Below are 16,469 nucleotides of genomic sequence, written 5' to 3'. Positions count from 1 at the left end.
TTTGAGGGGAAATATTGCAATTAAAATGCACTTTAGAACATACAAGCTCTGCAGCCTCCCATCGCTTTACCATAGTTTTTAGTTCTCAGTGTGGATATCCTCGTACTTCTGACCCCACAGAAAACATCCTTGAGACGCGCACAGTGCCCAGTGGAATGAAATGTGTCTGTGTTAAGGGACAGTGCATCTGGTTTCCAGGTGACTCTCTATACCGCAGATTTACAGGGGCGTAGCCAGACACCCACATTTGGGTGGGCCTGGGCCCAAGATGGGTGGGCAGAAGGACTCCGCCCTGTCCCACAAGTGATTTGGTCTCTCACTCTCTTGCCTGCATGCCATATGGTCTCTCAAACATCCCCCCCTACCCCGCATACCTTTTAATTAGCAGATTTTCACTGGCAGCGAGCAGCAACTAATACACACTGCTCATGTTGGCCCCACAGTCTTCCCTCTGATGCAACTTCCTGTTTCCGCATAGGCGGGAATACATCAGAGGGAAGGCTGATATGCAGTTGTTGGGAGTTTTCGACTGGTGGGGCTTGGGGATCCCTGCCAGACATATCATAGGTGTGCTGCTACTGGGTGGGCCTGAGCCCAAAGTAGGTGGTATTCAGGCCCACCCTTGGCTATGCCACTGCCATGTAGAAGGCTGCGCAGGCTTCTGTTTCTGTGAGTCTGACGTCCTGCACAGAAGCAGAAGCCTGCGTGGCCACATTGGTGATCTGCAAGAGCCGACTTCTACATGGAATGTTGCTAGTGGAATAGCAACATTCCATGTAGAATCTCAAATCGTAGCAACAGTGGACGAGTAGCCTAGTGGTTAGGGTGGTGGGCTTTGGTCCTGAGGAACTGAGTTTGATTCCCGGCACAGGCAGCAACTTGTGACTCTGGGCAAGTCACTTAACCCTCCATTGCCCACCGCATTGAGCCTGCCATGAGTGGGAAAGTGTGGGGTACAAATGAAACAAAAATAAAATCCATGTTAACTGCTATTCCTAACACCTTTAGAAAACATACCCCATAGTCTTGCTTTCAGTGGGAAAATCTGAACTACATTTCCATGCATGCAACAAGATAATAAGACTGAGCCTTGAGAAAGCCGCCCTGAAACAGTGCAGCCAGTGGTGAGCGGTAGTGCCCCATAATTTTGTGGGCTATATAAATTCTGATCTTTTCTGTGTGCTAAATGTTACCCCACTGATGTTCTTGCAGCATCTGGACAGCCCTTCAGGAAAATTGCTGTGAGAATGGAAAGTGCAACTTCTTCGAAAGTACAAATCTATTCTGCATTATAAATGTGAGTTGATCCACAGGAGGACTAGGAGATGAAGAAAAGGGAATGTGAGGGTGATGATGTTGAGTCAGAATGATGTGGGAGTGATATGAGTAGAAGGAAGGGTGATATTGTAGGTGGACAATGATTTGGAGAAGGGGTGCTGGAGATGTTGACTGTTGTCATTGCCCAGAGTTCATAGGATCATGCATAAGTTATGATAACACATGTTAAATTAGGAACTTAAGACCTACATGCATTACTTACATGGAGAACCTTTAGCCTATTAGTAAAATATAGACTAGTGACTATCATTTACTGGTATAATGCCTCCTTCTCTAACCTTTAAGAAAAGGGAACTCTGGGAAGAGAGGGAAGTTCAATATTTGGCCTCCTTCTCTAACCTTTAAGAAAAGGGAACTCTGGGAAGGGAGGGGAGTTAAATATTTGGCCTCTTTCTCTAATCGTTTACAGAAGGGAACTCTGAGAAGGGAGGTTAGATATTTTGTGGTAGGAACTGGAAAATGGTATTTTAGACCCACAGCTGCACATACAGGGATGGTGTTATCTGCAAATTTGATCGCTTCACTCATTATTCCCATTTCCAGATCATTTATAAATATGTTAAAAAGCAGTGGTCCTAGCACACATCCCTGAGGAACCTCACTATTTACCCTTCTCCTTTGTTTTCTATCTTTTAACCAGTTCTTAAGTCACCATTTAACCAGTTCTTAATCCACAATAGGACACATTCATAAGATACACTTTATTCATCCCTTCAAAGAAATGTAGTAGACTGGTGAGACAAGATTTCCCTTGACTAAATCCATGATGGCTTTATCTCATTAATCCATGCTTATGTATATGCTCAGTAATTTTCTTCTTTATAATAGTCTCTACCATTTTGCCTGGCACTGACATAAGGTTCAATGGTCTATAATTTCCAGGGTCACTTCTGGAACCCTTTTTTTTAAATTGGTGTTACATAAGTACATATATAAGTACATAAGTAATGCCACACTGGGAAAAGACCAAGGGTCCATCGAGCCCAGCATCCTGTCCACGACAGCAGCCAATCCAGGCCAAGGGCACCTGGCAAGCTTCCCAAACGTACAAACATTCTATACATGTTATTCCTGGAATTGTGGATTTTTCCCAAGTCCATTTAGTAGTGGTTTATGGACTTGTTCTTTAGGAAACCGTCTAACCCCTTTTTAAACTCTGCTAAGCTAACCGCCTTCACCACGTTCTCCGGCAACGAATTCCAGAGTTTAATTATGCGTTGGGTGAAGAAATATTTTCTCCGATTTGTTTTAAATTTACTACACTGTAGTTTCATCGCATGCCCCCTAGTCCTAGTATTTTTGGAAAGCGTGAACAGACGCTTCACATCCACCTACATAGTAACATAGTAAGTGACGGCAGATAAAGACCTGAATGGTCCATCCAGTCTGCCCAACAGTCGCATTCATTATCAACAATGACAGTGATATTATATACACGATCATGGTTTTTCTTTGGTGTTTCTGTGACATGGACCGTAGAAGTCTGCCTGGCTCAGTCCTTATGTTCTAACTACTGGAGTTGCCATCATAACCCACTCCAGCCTATCCAAATCCATTTTGTCATTTGCGGGACACAGACTGTAAAAGTCTGCCTGGCGCCGTCCTCATGTTCCAAGTTCCTGGAGTTTCCGTTGAAGCTCTCTCCAGTCCGTCCTAAACCAGATTGCTATATGTGGGACTTGCACCATACAAGCCAGCCCAGCACCGGCCTTAGTTGATAGAGCCAGAGTTGCCATCTAAGCACCACTTGATATGCAAAAACATATGCAACCCTTTAAGTTTTGTTTTTATACCATTCCTTTTCTAATTAGAGATCCTCTGTGTTGAGCCTGCGCTTTAGGACAGAGGAGAGGGATTCTATGAAAAACTAACACCAATAACATCTGGGGTTTTTTTTTCCTGAGGCTCCTGCTCTTCAGACTTGGAGTTGGTGCTAAAGCAAAGCCCACAATCCTGTGAGTCTAGTGAAAGCATGGCAGGTCCAGTGAACACAGGTTGATAGAGCAGGCACGTAACCAGACCTCAGATTTTGGGGGAGCACAAAATTTTTCCCAGATTCAGATCCATATCCACATACCTGAGTTGGCGGGGGTCCCCAAGCCTTGCCAGCAGAAGCCCCCCCTCCTCCTCCACTGTTCCCTCTAAGCTGAGCACGAGTCCTCCAACTACATTGCTGCAATGGGGGGATGATGCTTCAATGTTGTGTTTTCATTCTCTAGGGACAGGAGACAGGTTCCCTGGAATCCAGCACAGCAGAGTTTGCTTGTCCCTCACTATTGAAAATGTGATAGTGAAACAGCGCCACCCACTGGCAGGACTGCAGGTGGAGGACTGCCACTCAGCTTAGGGGGAAACGGGATCCTCCTCACGAAGTTGGTGGCATTTTTTTCTGAGCCAGTCAAGCACCCACCCTCTGCCTGTGCACATGGCTTGGCTTTTTGTGAAACTGAGGGTGGCCCTCCCTGCTGGTGCAGCGGCCCCCCAAAAAGTGCCACTAACTGCCTGGCTTCTGCTGGTGGGGCTTGAGGACCCCTGCCAGCCAAAGCAGCAGACTGCACCTCAATTTTAGGGGGCCCAAGCCCCCCCCCCCCCCCAAGTGTGTACACCACTGTGATAGTCAGAGGAGAAGAACTGTGCAGCACATCATTTAGTCAATTTTGTAGTCCACAAATTAATAAATAAATAAAAAAAACAAGCACTTGCCAGGGTGGTTCAATAGACTGTGAAAGAGGCTATATTAAAGCTAAAAAGGTATCCTGGAAAAAATGAAAATCAGGATCAAATGAGAAAACACTGGCAAATCAGATGTAAAACATCAATAAAGCAGACTGATGAGGCAAAAGTCATTATAAAAAACCCTTCAAATACCTTAAATATTCTGTGGGATCTTCTGGGACCTGCTAATGACTCAGAGTGGCCACTGTGGGACTCCGGATGCTGAGCTTGATGGGAATTTCATCTGTCCCAGCATCCATTTTCTCTGTTTTTATCATGTGAAACCAGGTACTTCTGCTAATCATTTTCTTATTTTGTCATTAGATCTATAGAGCAAATAAAGCTGTGCGTGATTCAAAGCTGAACATATACAACCTTTATGGCCTTTGTGAAGATGAAACACGTGAAGAGATCAGGTAGGAACGGGGTCAGGGCATAAGTACATAAGTACATAAGTAGTGCCATACTGGGAAAGACCAAAGGTCCATCTAGCCCAGCATCCTGTCACCGACAGTGGCCAATCCAGGTCAAGGGCACCTGGCACGCTCCCCAAACGTAAAAACATTCCAGACAAGTTATACCTAAAAATGCGGAATTTTTCCAAGTCCATTTAATAGCGGTCTATGGACTTGTCCTTTAGGAATCTATCTAACCCCTTTTTAAAACTCCGTCAAGCTAACCGCCCGTACCACGTTCTCCGGCAACGAATTCCAGAGTCTAATTACACGTTGGGTGAAGAAAAATTTTCTCCGATTCGTTTTAAATTTACCACACTGTAGCTTCAACTCATGCCCTCTAGTCCTATTATTTTTGGATAGCGTGAACAGTCGCTTCACATCCACCCGATCCATTCCACTCATTATTTTATACACTTCTATCATATCTCCCCTCAGCCGTCTCTTCTCCAAGCTGAAAAGCCCTAGCCTTCTCAGCCTCTCTTCATAGGAAAGTCGTCCCATCCCCACTATCATTTTCGTCGCCCTTCGCTGTACCTTTTCCAATTCTACTATATCTTTTTTGAGATACGGAGACCAGTACTGAACACAATACTCCAGGTGCGGTCGCACCATGGAGCGATACAACGGCATTATAACATCCGCACACCTGGACTCCATACCCTTCCTAATAACACCCTACAATCACAGAGAGATGGAGATCGGGGGGAAATCCCGATCTCATTCTTACCCTCAAACCTCTGTTCAGTCCTTGCTCAAATTCAGATCAAACTTGAGCCTGTGTTTCATTTCCTCAGCCCCTGTCCTGGTGCTGACGCCATGCATGTGGCAGTGTATAAGAAGCTAGATTCACACTCCTGCATACAAGGCAATCTGGACCGTAACCCTGGGCTGTGTAAGCATCAAGTCTCAGTTCTTATGCAGGACCTGTTTGTTTTCCATTTCAGGTACATGAGAAAATTGACTGCCACTAACCGTTTGAAAAAATATTCATTCAAGATCCCAGAGCAGAATGGAAGGACTGCTCCGGTGAGTACCAATCTGTCACATGGACCGGCGCCCTGAGATTTTACTCCTAGAGGAATTCTGTGCAGGCACCAGCACTGGCAGCTCTTTTCTAGTCCTCCTCCATCCCCCCCCCCCCCCCCCCCCCCGATAGTGAAGCCACAGGTAGGCCTGGGTGGGCCGGGGCTCACCCGCTTAGGGCTCAGGCCCACCCAACAGAGGGACACCCTTAGCAGCAGCTGGTGGGGATCCCAAGCTCTGCCAGCTGAAGACCTTCCCCCTGTTGGTGCTGAAAACGCCTTCTCCACTTCAGCTTACTTTGTTCAGACTTAGGGTTACCTAAGGAGGAGTGGCCTAGTGGTTAGGGTGGTGGACTTGGGAACTGCGGAACTGAGTTCAATTCTCACTTCAGGCACAGGCAGCTCCTTGTGACTCTGGGCAAGTCACTTAACCCTCTATTGCCCCATGTAAGCTGCATTGAGTCTGCCATGAGTGGGAAAGCGTGGGGTACAAATGTAACAAAAAATAAAATAGATACTATTGGAGATTCTACATGGAATGTTGCTATTCCACTAGCAGGCTGCGCAGGCTTCTGTTTCTGTGAGTCTGACGTCCTGCATGTACCATATTAGGCCTCGTAAAAAGCAGGCCTATCTTTGGCCGCTATAAACTTAACCAACCAGCCAGCTCTGAATGTTAGTTTAGCTGGTTAAGATTATAGTGGTCAAAAAAAACACCGGATATTCAATGTTGGTCACTGGAAAGGGCACAGAATATCCGGGCTCAGGGCCTCCCAAGGTCTGAATATCAGTCCCCTGGGCTTAAAAAAAAAAAAAAAATGTTACAGACCTTCTAGTAATTAATTTGTGGATTTGCAGATTCTTATCGATTTGGATGATTAATTTTAGCATTTGTTTGTGTAACTGAATTGTAAATTTGTTATTTTATAATGTTCCATTTTGGGTTTTCTAAAATTGTGAACTGCTTTAAAACCCTGGCTGTATTATGCAGTATATAAAGTAAATAAAACAAATCAAACCAATAAAAATTACAAATTTAGGTTTCCTTTTACAAAGTGGCGCTACTAATTAGCGGCACACTGAATGCGAAGAAGCCCATTTAATTCCCATTCAGCGCACGCTAATCAGTAGCGCTGCTTTGTAAAGGAGCCCATAGTATGCAGAATTTAAAGTATTGTGCACGGAATTTTCAAATTTTTTCTGCAGAATTTTTAAATTTTCTGCATAGAATTCCTCCAGTACAGATTGTAAGGGCTGTGAGAGAAGGGGTTAAGGAGAGAGGAACCTGTGTTTATTCTGCTTGTAGAAATCTGAATCTCACAAGGAAAATAAAATGGTTTCTCTCTCTCTGAGGAATTACCAAGTGACACCTTTGTCTGTCTGACACATTAAAATATGGAACCGAACTCTGGTTGGTCCGGGGAACGGATTTGAGAGAGTGTGCGTTCCGGGTGCTTCGTCAGGCCTATTTCACCCAAGTGCAGAAGCGTAAGGCAGGAAGCTTGGCCTCTCCAATGTGTGCTGGGTGCAAGATAATACATTTTTATCATGTAATGTGGTCAGCCATTCCCTTATATGTGAACACTTTGCTGCATACTCATATTTCTTTTACAGAGGAATTGGTAATATTTGATTTACTGGAGGGGCTGGGTGGCTTGGGCGGGCCTCAGAGGACACTGCTTTGAAAGTTTATTGTAGTAGGGAAAAAATGCATTTTGGGTTCCTGGGTGTCCCCAGAGTCTCCATCTAGTTGGTCCTGGTGGGCTGGGGGTTAATCTCCTGGCATTACGGGAGGGGAAGAGATGCTGCACTTTCAGCTAAAAGAGAGCACAATTATCTATCTGTATTGGACAGTGGCTCACAGATTTTGAATCTGTATACATCTAGCAGAGGACAGTAGAGTTTACAGAAGCTTTTTTTCATTTCCATTTAATCTGTTTGCTGTATTTCTTTGGGTTTTGGGAGGGAGGGAAGGGTTTTAGGGGGGGGAGTACGGGTAGATGGTTTGATTGGAGGAATGACTGTAATTGATTTGATCATGACAGAGGGCTACAAGAACCCAAGCCGTTTGCATTATAGTTTGTGTTATTTTGCTTCTTTTGATTAGGCCTCGGTTATTCTTTCAATAAACAGATTTTGAACTAAAAGATGAAACCTGTTCCACACTAAATCTCTTTTATTCTTTGTACACAGAATCGACTCCGTGCAGCAAACTTCCAGAACCCCAACTACAAGGGTGTCCCATGTCTTAATAGCACAGCTACCACAACCTTCCTGAATAACCCTCGCGTGAGGAAAGCCCTGCATATCCCTGAAGATCTCCCACAGTGGGAGGTTTGCAAGTAAGAAGAGTCTGCACAGTGCCAAAAAAACGTACCTTAGAGCAATCTTTCACAAAGGGATGCCGAGGGACTGAGCCAGGCCCGGGGCAAGGCCATCACTGCTGCCCCCCCCCCCCCAGGACCACCGCATAACCAGACTACAAAAATTGGGGGGTCTGAACCCAAAGTGGGGGAGGGCACATTTTTCCCCACCTTTCTTGCTGTCACTCATCTTCGGAAAACCTAAATACGAAAGTGCAAAACCCTTACGGGAGAAACTACACTGGCTACCACTCAAGGAACGCATCACTTTCAAAGTATGCACCTTAGTCCACAAAATCATTCACGGTGAAGCCCCTGCATACATGTCCGACCTAATTGACCTGCCACCCAGAAACGCTAAAAGATCATCTCAAACCTTCCTCAATCTCCATTTCCCTAAGTGCAAAGGCATAAAATACAAAGTACTGCACGGATCGACTTTCACATACATGAGCACACAATTCTGGAATACACTACCACGCAGCCTGAAAACGACCTACAAACTGACCGACTTCCGCAAACTACTAAAGACTTATCTCTTTGAGAAAATCTACGGCAAGGATCAAAACACATGAAGCCCATACAATCTCATAGACACGCACCAATACACTCTCTGAAATCTCTTCTCCCGCGCTCTCACCACTCTTTAACCCTACCCACAGATAAATTGTCAGACCTCCCTGTTTCCTCGATACTGCTTTGTCCCCCTCTCAACTCACCACTGTTATATTCCACTGTTCCATCCCCTAATAATATCCTGTATTTACTCTGTCTTATATAACTCTTCACAATGTAACCCATAATTGTACTGCAACCAATTGCACTTCCATCATTTACAATGTATTGTAAGCCACACTGAGCCCGCAAATAGGTGGGGAAAATGTGGGATACAAATGCAAATAAATAAAAAATAAATAAATAAATAAATAAAACTAGAACAAGTTTTTTTTTTTTTTTTTTGTATGGTGAGTTCTATGGAGAAACGGCCTTGTTCTCCGCATGGGTCAGCCCTGAGCATGGTTGTGATGTTTTTAACCACTAAAAAGTTAGCCGTTTAAGACAATATGTAATATCACATCATTCCTTATTCTGTGAGTTTTTATCTTGTTGGGCAGACTGGTTGGACCATACAGGTCTTTATCTGCCGTCATCTACTATGTTACTATCCTGCTTATTTTCGAAAGCGATCGCCGGCCATCTCCCAATACAAATCGGGAGATGGCCGGCCATCTCCTGAAGCCGGCCAAATCGGTATAATGGAAAGCCGATTTTGGCCGGCTCCAACTGCTTTCCGTCGCAGAGCCGGCCAAAGTTAAAGGGGCGGTTCGGAAGGGTATGGAAGGCGGGATGGGGGCGTGGTTATGAGATGGCCGGCTCTGACGAGCATTTGGCCGGCTTCACTTGGTCCATTTATTTTTAGGACCAAGCCTCAAAAAAGTGCCCCAATTGACCAGATGACCCCCAGAGGGAATCGGGGATCCCTTACTCCCCCAGTGGTCACCAACCCCCTCCCAAAAAATTTTTAAACATTTTTTGCCAGCCTGAAATGTCATACCCAGCTCCCTGACAGCAGTATGCAGGTCCCTGGAGCAGTTTTTAGTGGGTGCAGTGCACGTCAGGCAGGTGGACCCAGGCCCATCCCCCCCTACCTGTTACACTTGTGGTAAATGTTGAGCCTTCCAAACTCCCCAAAACCCACTGTACCCACATGTAGGTGCCCCCCTTCATCCCTAAGGGCTATGGTAGTGGTGTACAGTTGTAAGGAGTGGGTGTTGGGGAGGATTTGGGGGCTCAGCACCCAAGGTAAGGGAGCTATGCACCTGGGACCAATTTTTGAAGTCCACTGCAGTGCCCCCTAGGGTGCCCGGTTGGTGTCCTGGCATGTGAGGGGGACCAGTGCACTACAAACGCTGGCTCCTCCCATGACCAAATGCCTTGGATTTGGCTGGGTTTGAGATGGCCAGCCTCGGTTTCCATTATCGGCGAAAACCGATGCCGGCCATCTCAAACCCGGTCATCTCTGACATTTGGCCGGCCCCAACTGTATTATCGAAACGGAAGATGGCCGGCCATCTTTTTCAATAATACGGTTCAGGACCGCCCTTTGTGGCGCCGGTCATATAGATGGCCGGCACCATTCGATTATGCCCCTCCATGTTACTGTCTCTCAAGTCTAGTGTAAGTTGTAGCCCATGCTAAATTGATAGTGCTCAGTGCTTGTGTGGGTTCATGCTAACACTTTGTGCTTTTTGTGAATTGGCCTCTAGGTGTCCCTGTATGTAAGTCCTGCTGGAAAGAACATCTTACAGTGCATACAGTTCTGGATATCCAACTTCTGAGCAGTGGCGTAGCTAGGGGGCCTGGGCCCCCTCAAGCTGGCTCCAGGGCCTCCGGCTTGGCTGGCGGGGGTCCCCAATGCCCGCCAGCTAAGGTGTCTTGTCCCGCGCTGGTCTTACATTGTTGGCGCCCTGTCCTGTTTTTCAGCGCCGTGCACAGTTTCATTAAAACGAGTGTGCCTGGTGCTGAAAGCAGGACATGGCGCCAGCAATGTAAGACCAGCGCGGGACAAATGGTTTAGCTGGCGGGGGTTGGGGACCTCCGCCAGCCAAGGTACCCACCAGCGGCGGGGTAGGGGGGAGCGGTGGCGAAGAGGCAGAAGTGGCGGTGGCAGCGGGAGGGCGGCAGCAGGGAGGTGGGCCAAATGTGCCCCCCCCACCTTGAGCACTGGCCCCCCCCCCTGCCCGTCGAGGTCTGGCTACGCCCCTGCTTCCGAGGTGGGAGAAAGTGGTATCCACAGATCCCGTCGTGTCGGTGATTCTAACTATTGTTTATTTTTTTGCAGTGAGGAGGTGTTCCGGAACTTTGACAGGGAGATTAGCAGTATAGCAGAGCAGTATCTGAAACTGCTAAGCACGAAGGTAAGCGCTAGATTATCAACAGCCCAAGGAAGAATGGTGCAAGTGGTTCTTTCCAGGCATAGGTGGTCTTTGTAGAATTTTGTACCTTCTCTTGATAATTTAGGTCAGGGGTAGGCAACTCCGGTCCTCGAGAGCTACAGGCAGGACAGGTTTTCTGGATATCCACAATGAATATGCAGGAGATAGATTTGCAAGCACTGCCTCCATGGTATGCAAATCTAGCTCCTGCATATTCACTGTGGATATCCTGAAACCCTGACCTCCCTGCGGCTTTCGAGGACCGGAGTTGCCTACCCCTGATTTAGGTCTTAAGTAATGGACTTGCCTCTAAGGCAGGGGTTCTCATCCCAGTCCTCGGGACACACTTAGCCAGTCAGGTTTTCAGGATACTCACAATGAATATGCATGAGATAAATTTGCATACAATGAAGGTAGTGCATGCAGATCACTCATGCATTTTCATGGTGGATATCCAGAAAACCTGACCGGCTTGGTGCGTCCTGAGAACTGGGTTGAGAACCCCTGCTGTAAGGTGAGGGGTGGGTTTCTAGTCATTCTGATCTGGGAGGAGGTGAGGGAGAAAGGCTCAGTCTGTTCGCTGCCAGATATCTTCAGCACAGGTTCAGAGGGTTTTCCAGAAAAGGGCTTTGATCCTGGGGGACCTCTTAGTTTTCGTAGAGATGGCGTGTGGCTGGGCTAAGGATGCTCATTTTCATCTTCATTATCTTTTTTGTAATATGCAATTGGAAGGGGAGGAAAAGTAGAAGTGTTATAGCAGGTTTTTGATGTACCAGCTGGCTTGTAACTGTAACTTTTATCAACATTCAAATAAAATTATATATATGTATATATATATATATATATATATGGCGTAGCCAGACTTCGGCGAGAGGGGGGTCCAGAGCCCGAGGTGAGGGCCCCCCTCCTGCCGCCAACCCACTGTCACCTACCTTTGCTGGCGGGGGACCCCCAACCCCCGCCAGCCGAGGTCCTCTTCTTCTCACTGATCTGCAAGGCTTCGTTCTGTGAGTCTGACATCCTGGATGTTGTTCGTGCAGGACGTCAGAAACAGAAGGAAGCCCTTTGTGAGAAGAAGAGGACCGAGGCTGGCGGGCAAAGGCAGGCGACGGCAGGGGGGGGGGGGGTCAAGAGGGTGGTCGGCAGGGAGATCCAGGGCCAAATCCACAGGGGTCCAGGCCCCCCGTAGCTACGCCACTGATATATATATATATATATATATATATATATAATAAAGCAGTACTAGCCCATTCAGAATGAAATGGCCACCTAAATGGCATTGGCCGGCTATCTGGCACTATTCAGGGATGGTAGTCAGCTTTCCCCTATTGAATATCACCGGTTAGTGGCTAAAGGGTAGCCGGTTATATGATATTAACTTTTCTGCCCCATGCAGAGGGGAGCCAACCCTTCTGTGCCACCTCAGACCTGGTGATAATTTGCTCAGTTTGTGCAGGTATTGTGCTCTGAAGGGCACAGTGCAAGCTAACTCTCAACCTCCCCCCCCCCCACACCCATTCCTGTATAGCTCCAGGGGCGTAGCAGACCTTGAGGTGGGAGGGGGCCAGAGCCCAAGGTGGGGGGGTACATTTTGGTCACCTTCCCCCCTCCGCCACCCACTGCCGCCACTGTAACATCTTGGCTGGCGGGGGTCCCCAACCCCCACCAGCTGAAGACTTCGTCCAGCGCTGGTCTCCGGTGCCGCCGCTGCATTGCCTGCCTTGCTCTCTCTTCCCCTCACGTCCAGCACGCTGCTTTTAGTGAAACTGAAATTTCACTAAACGGAGCGTGCCCAACATGAAGGGAAGAGAGAGCAGGCAGGCAATGTGGTAGCCGTGCCGCAGACCAGCGCTGGATGAAGTCTTCAGTTGGCGGGGGTTGGGGACCCACCTAGCTACGCCACTGTTAGTGCACACCTAGTGGTAAACACAGCATGCTGCTTCCCAGGGTACTTTTCTGCATCAGCTCCTGAGAGGCTTATCTGTGAAACTGTCAGGGGCGTTACTAAGAATTTCAGGTACTGGGGGCAGACAAAGCATAGCACTGAGGCCTGCTCTGCTGTTAAAGGTGTGTTTCTGTTTGTGTGTCTCCATTTCTCTGTTTAGAAATACCGGATCCTGTTGTATAATGGAGATGTGGACATGGCCTGTAACTTCTTGGGAATTGAGTGGTTTGTGGACTCTTTGCAGCAGGAGGTAAAGGTGGAAACTGGTGGGATGGGGGCAAGGCTTGTTTTAGTTAGTGGATAAAGGATGGGAGGGAGAATTGATAGAAATATAGGTTCCAAACCTAATACGATTTCCATTGTACTGGACACACTGAAGGAGCTGGCTGAATATTGGGGTGCTCAGCACGCACTGAGCTAGGTCCTATGGATAGAAGTAGGTGCCTCAGAATGCAAGGAGGGAAAAGTGATGCTGCCAAGTACCAGGCAGGGTGTGGTGGAGGAATATGTTCTGTAAGAGTATAAATAGGGGGAGGGAATAGATAGACAGATGTGCTGAGAGTGTATATACTGTATGGAAGCAGATGCTGGGGAGGGGGGAAGAGGTAGATGTGTGCTGTAAGAATGGAAGCAATGCAATGCCATGGGTGAGGGGGGCAGGGGAAGAGGGAGGGAGATGGTTTGCTGTGAAAGTACAGGTGGGAGCCAGTGCCGGGGAGATAGAGGTGCACGAGCATTAAAGAAGGTAGTACAAGACAGGTGTAGGTATTTTGCTTTGGCACTGAATCTCTGCTCTTCGATAGCTGCAGGGCAAACGCAGAGCCTGGACCTACAAGGAAAGGAACAGCACCCAGATTGGAGGCTATGTGAAGGAATTTGCCAACATGACAGTCCTGACGGTGAAGGTAAACGTGCTCTGTTGAGATTCTGAGAGGAGGGATACGAACCCAAGTCTTTTTCCCACAGCTATATCCTAAGTTTGACAGCTAAGGCCTCAGGGTAGAGTGAGGGTTTCACCTTTGCCACTCCTGGACCAGGGAGCACAGTCCTGGGCAGAAGAGTTGTCCGTTAATATCTGTTGCCAACCTTAAATGGAAAGGAGAGCCTCAAAGAGTGCCAATAATGTAAATGTCATGGTAAAATGTGAAGCATATTACGTACTTATTTAAAATATTTATATTCCACAAATTTATTATTTCCTAAGTGGATTATATTTTATTAATGTTAAACAACTATAAGTTGAGTAGACACACACTCTGGTTTTATCCATTTCTGCTGGTTACCTCTTCTGATTTCTCTGTGGGTAGGTGACTATTGGGCTCATTTTCGAAAGAGAAGGGCGCCCATCTTTCGACACAAATCGGGAGATGGGCGTCCTTCTCCCAGGGTCACCCAAATCAGCATAATCGAAAGTCGATTTTGGGCGTCCTCAACTGCTTTCCATCGTTGGGATGACCAAAGTTCACGGGGGCGTGTCGGATGCATAGTGAAGGCGGGACTGGGGCGTGCTTAACACATGGGCGTTCTCGACCAATAATGGAGAAAAGAAGGGCATCCCTGACGAACACTTGGCCGACTTTACTTGGTCCTTTTTTTTTTTTACCACCAAGCCACAAAAATGTGCCCTAAATGACCAGATGACCACTGGAGGGAATCGGGGATGACCTACTCCCCCAGTGGTCACTAACCCCCCCTCCCACCCCCCAAAAAATGTTAAAATATTTTTGCCAGCCTCAAATATCATACCCAGCTCCATGACAGCAGTATGCAGGTCCCTGGAGCAGTTTTAGTGGGTACTGCAGTGCACTTCAGGCAGGCGGACCTAGGCCCATCCCCCCCCCCCACCTGTTAAACTTGTGGTGGTAAATGTGAGCCCTCCAAAACCCACCAGAAACCCACTGTACCCACATGTAGGCGCCCCCCCTTCATCCATAAGGGCTATGGTAGTGGTGTACAGTTGTGGGGAGTGGGTTTTGGGGGGAGGTTTGGGGGGCTCAGCACACAAGGTAAGGGAGCTATGCACCTGGGAGCTTTTTCTGAAGTCCACTGCAGTGCCCCCTAGGGTGCCCAGTTGGTGTCCTGGCATGTCAGGGGGACCTGTGCACTATGAATGCTGGCTCCTCCCATGACCAAAGGGCTTGGATTTGGTCGTTTCTGAGATGGGCGTCCTCGGGTTCCATTATCGCTGAAAATCGGGGACGACCATCTCTAAGGTTGACATAAATGTGGAGATTTGGGCGTCTCCAACCGTATTATCGAAACGAAAGATGGACGCCCATCTTGTTTTGATAATACGGGTTTCCCCACCCCTTCACGGGGGACATCCTGCGAGGACGCCCTTAAGAAAACTTGGATGCCCTGTTCAATTATGCCCCTCCATGTAAACTTTGCTATTTCCTTTCTTTTGCAGGGTTCTGGCCACATGGTGCCAACTGACAATCCCAAACTGGCCTTCATTATTTTTCACAATTTCCTTGAAAATCAGCCCTACTAGAGGATGCGACAGCTTCGGCTGCTCTGGAGAAACAACTCCACACCTGCTTACCGGTCCTCTTCTGATAGGCTTCTGCTGATTCCTTGAAACTTAATTCTGGCACCTTTTTGGTTCATATCACTCCTGACACTTATTCACAACTGGGACAAAAATGAAACCCTGTTCTAGGCAGGGCCAGTGCAAGGATATTGGGCACCCTATGCAGGCCTTCCCCTGCTCTGTTCCCGCATACTCACCAGCAAGTTACATGCATCCATTCTGCAGCCCCCCATTACCTCTCCACTCTCATCTCTCCCTACATTCCTTTCCGTGACCTCCGCTCGCTGGGCAAATCTCTCTTGTTCTCCCCCTTCTCCTCCACTGCTAACTCCAGGCTTTGTTCCTTTTCTCTCGCAGCACCTTATGCCTGGAATAAACTTCCTGAGCCTGTACGTCTAGCTCCATCTCTACTTGTCTTCAAATCTATGCTGAAAACCCACCTTTTCACTGCTGCTTTTGACTCCTAGCCACTACTCATTTGCCTCCCCCCACCCCTTGTTCCTTCTCACCCAGTACTTCCCTCGCCCTTAATTGTCTTGTCTGTCTGTATTATTTAGATTATAAGCTCTTTTGAGCAGGGACTGTCTCTCTATGTCAGGTGTTCAGCACTGCGTGCGTCTGGTAGCGCTATACAAATGCTAATAATAATAATAATAATAAATTCTGGGGTGGCAAAAAGGCAGGAGACTGGAAGTTTATATTCCCTCCCTCCTCCTGGAAGTCCTACCCCAGCATTTCGCCTGGGCTATGAGTCCCGGTACCGAGGAGGAAGGATACTTAGCAGTGCATCAATTTCCTTACAGGACCAGACTTGCAGTAGAGGAGTAGTCTAACAGCACAGCAGACTAAGAACTGGGAAACTAGGTTCAATTCCCAATGTGTCTCCTTGTGACCCTGGACCAGTCCCTTAATCCTCCATTCCCCCAGATACAAAACTTAGATTGTGAACCCACTAGAGAAAGTAAAACTGCTTTGGTTGTACTACAGAAAGGTGGAATATCAAGAATCTAATAATAGCATGTGCCACAAGGTTACGGAATGTCACAGCTAATGAGAAGGCAGGGCTGATTTCTTACACTTTAAGTTCATGCTGGCCTCCTTCCAATCTGCTCTTTTACGCGCCAAACAAGATTATTATTTCCAACTGACCAACTCTCTT

At 47.4% G+C, this 16,469-nt stretch overlaps 1 protein-coding gene across 1 annotated transcript in view; it reads left to right on the top strand.

The window, feature by feature from the left end:
- LOC115475938 (lysosomal protective protein-like) overlaps positions 1 to 15,548 on the top strand; it is a 33,447-nt gene extending 17,899 nt beyond the window's left edge. The window contains exons 7-14 of the mRNA XM_030212018.1: positions 1,213 to 1,297; positions 4,378 to 4,469; positions 5,456 to 5,537; positions 7,727 to 7,875; positions 10,739 to 10,814; positions 12,938 to 13,027; positions 13,581 to 13,682; positions 15,188 to 15,548. Coding sequence (XP_030067878.1) covers positions 1,213 to 1,297; positions 4,378 to 4,469; positions 5,456 to 5,537; positions 7,727 to 7,875; positions 10,739 to 10,814; positions 12,938 to 13,027; positions 13,581 to 13,682; positions 15,188 to 15,271 — 760 coding nt within the window. The 3' untranslated portion in view covers positions 15,272 to 15,548. The remainder of the gene's footprint in view (positions 1 to 1,212; positions 1,298 to 4,377; positions 4,470 to 5,455; positions 5,538 to 7,726; positions 7,876 to 10,738; positions 10,815 to 12,937; positions 13,028 to 13,580; positions 13,683 to 15,187) is intronic.
- Positions 15,549 to 16,469: the final 921 nt, after the last annotated feature.

This window comes from Microcaecilia unicolor, chromosome 8, assembly GCF_901765095.1.
Source record: "Microcaecilia unicolor chromosome 8, aMicUni1.1, whole genome shotgun sequence".
NCBI classification, from domain to species: Eukaryota; Metazoa; Chordata; class Amphibia; order Gymnophiona; family Siphonopidae; genus Microcaecilia; species Microcaecilia unicolor.
This window is presented reverse-complemented; position numbering and strand designations above follow the sequence as displayed.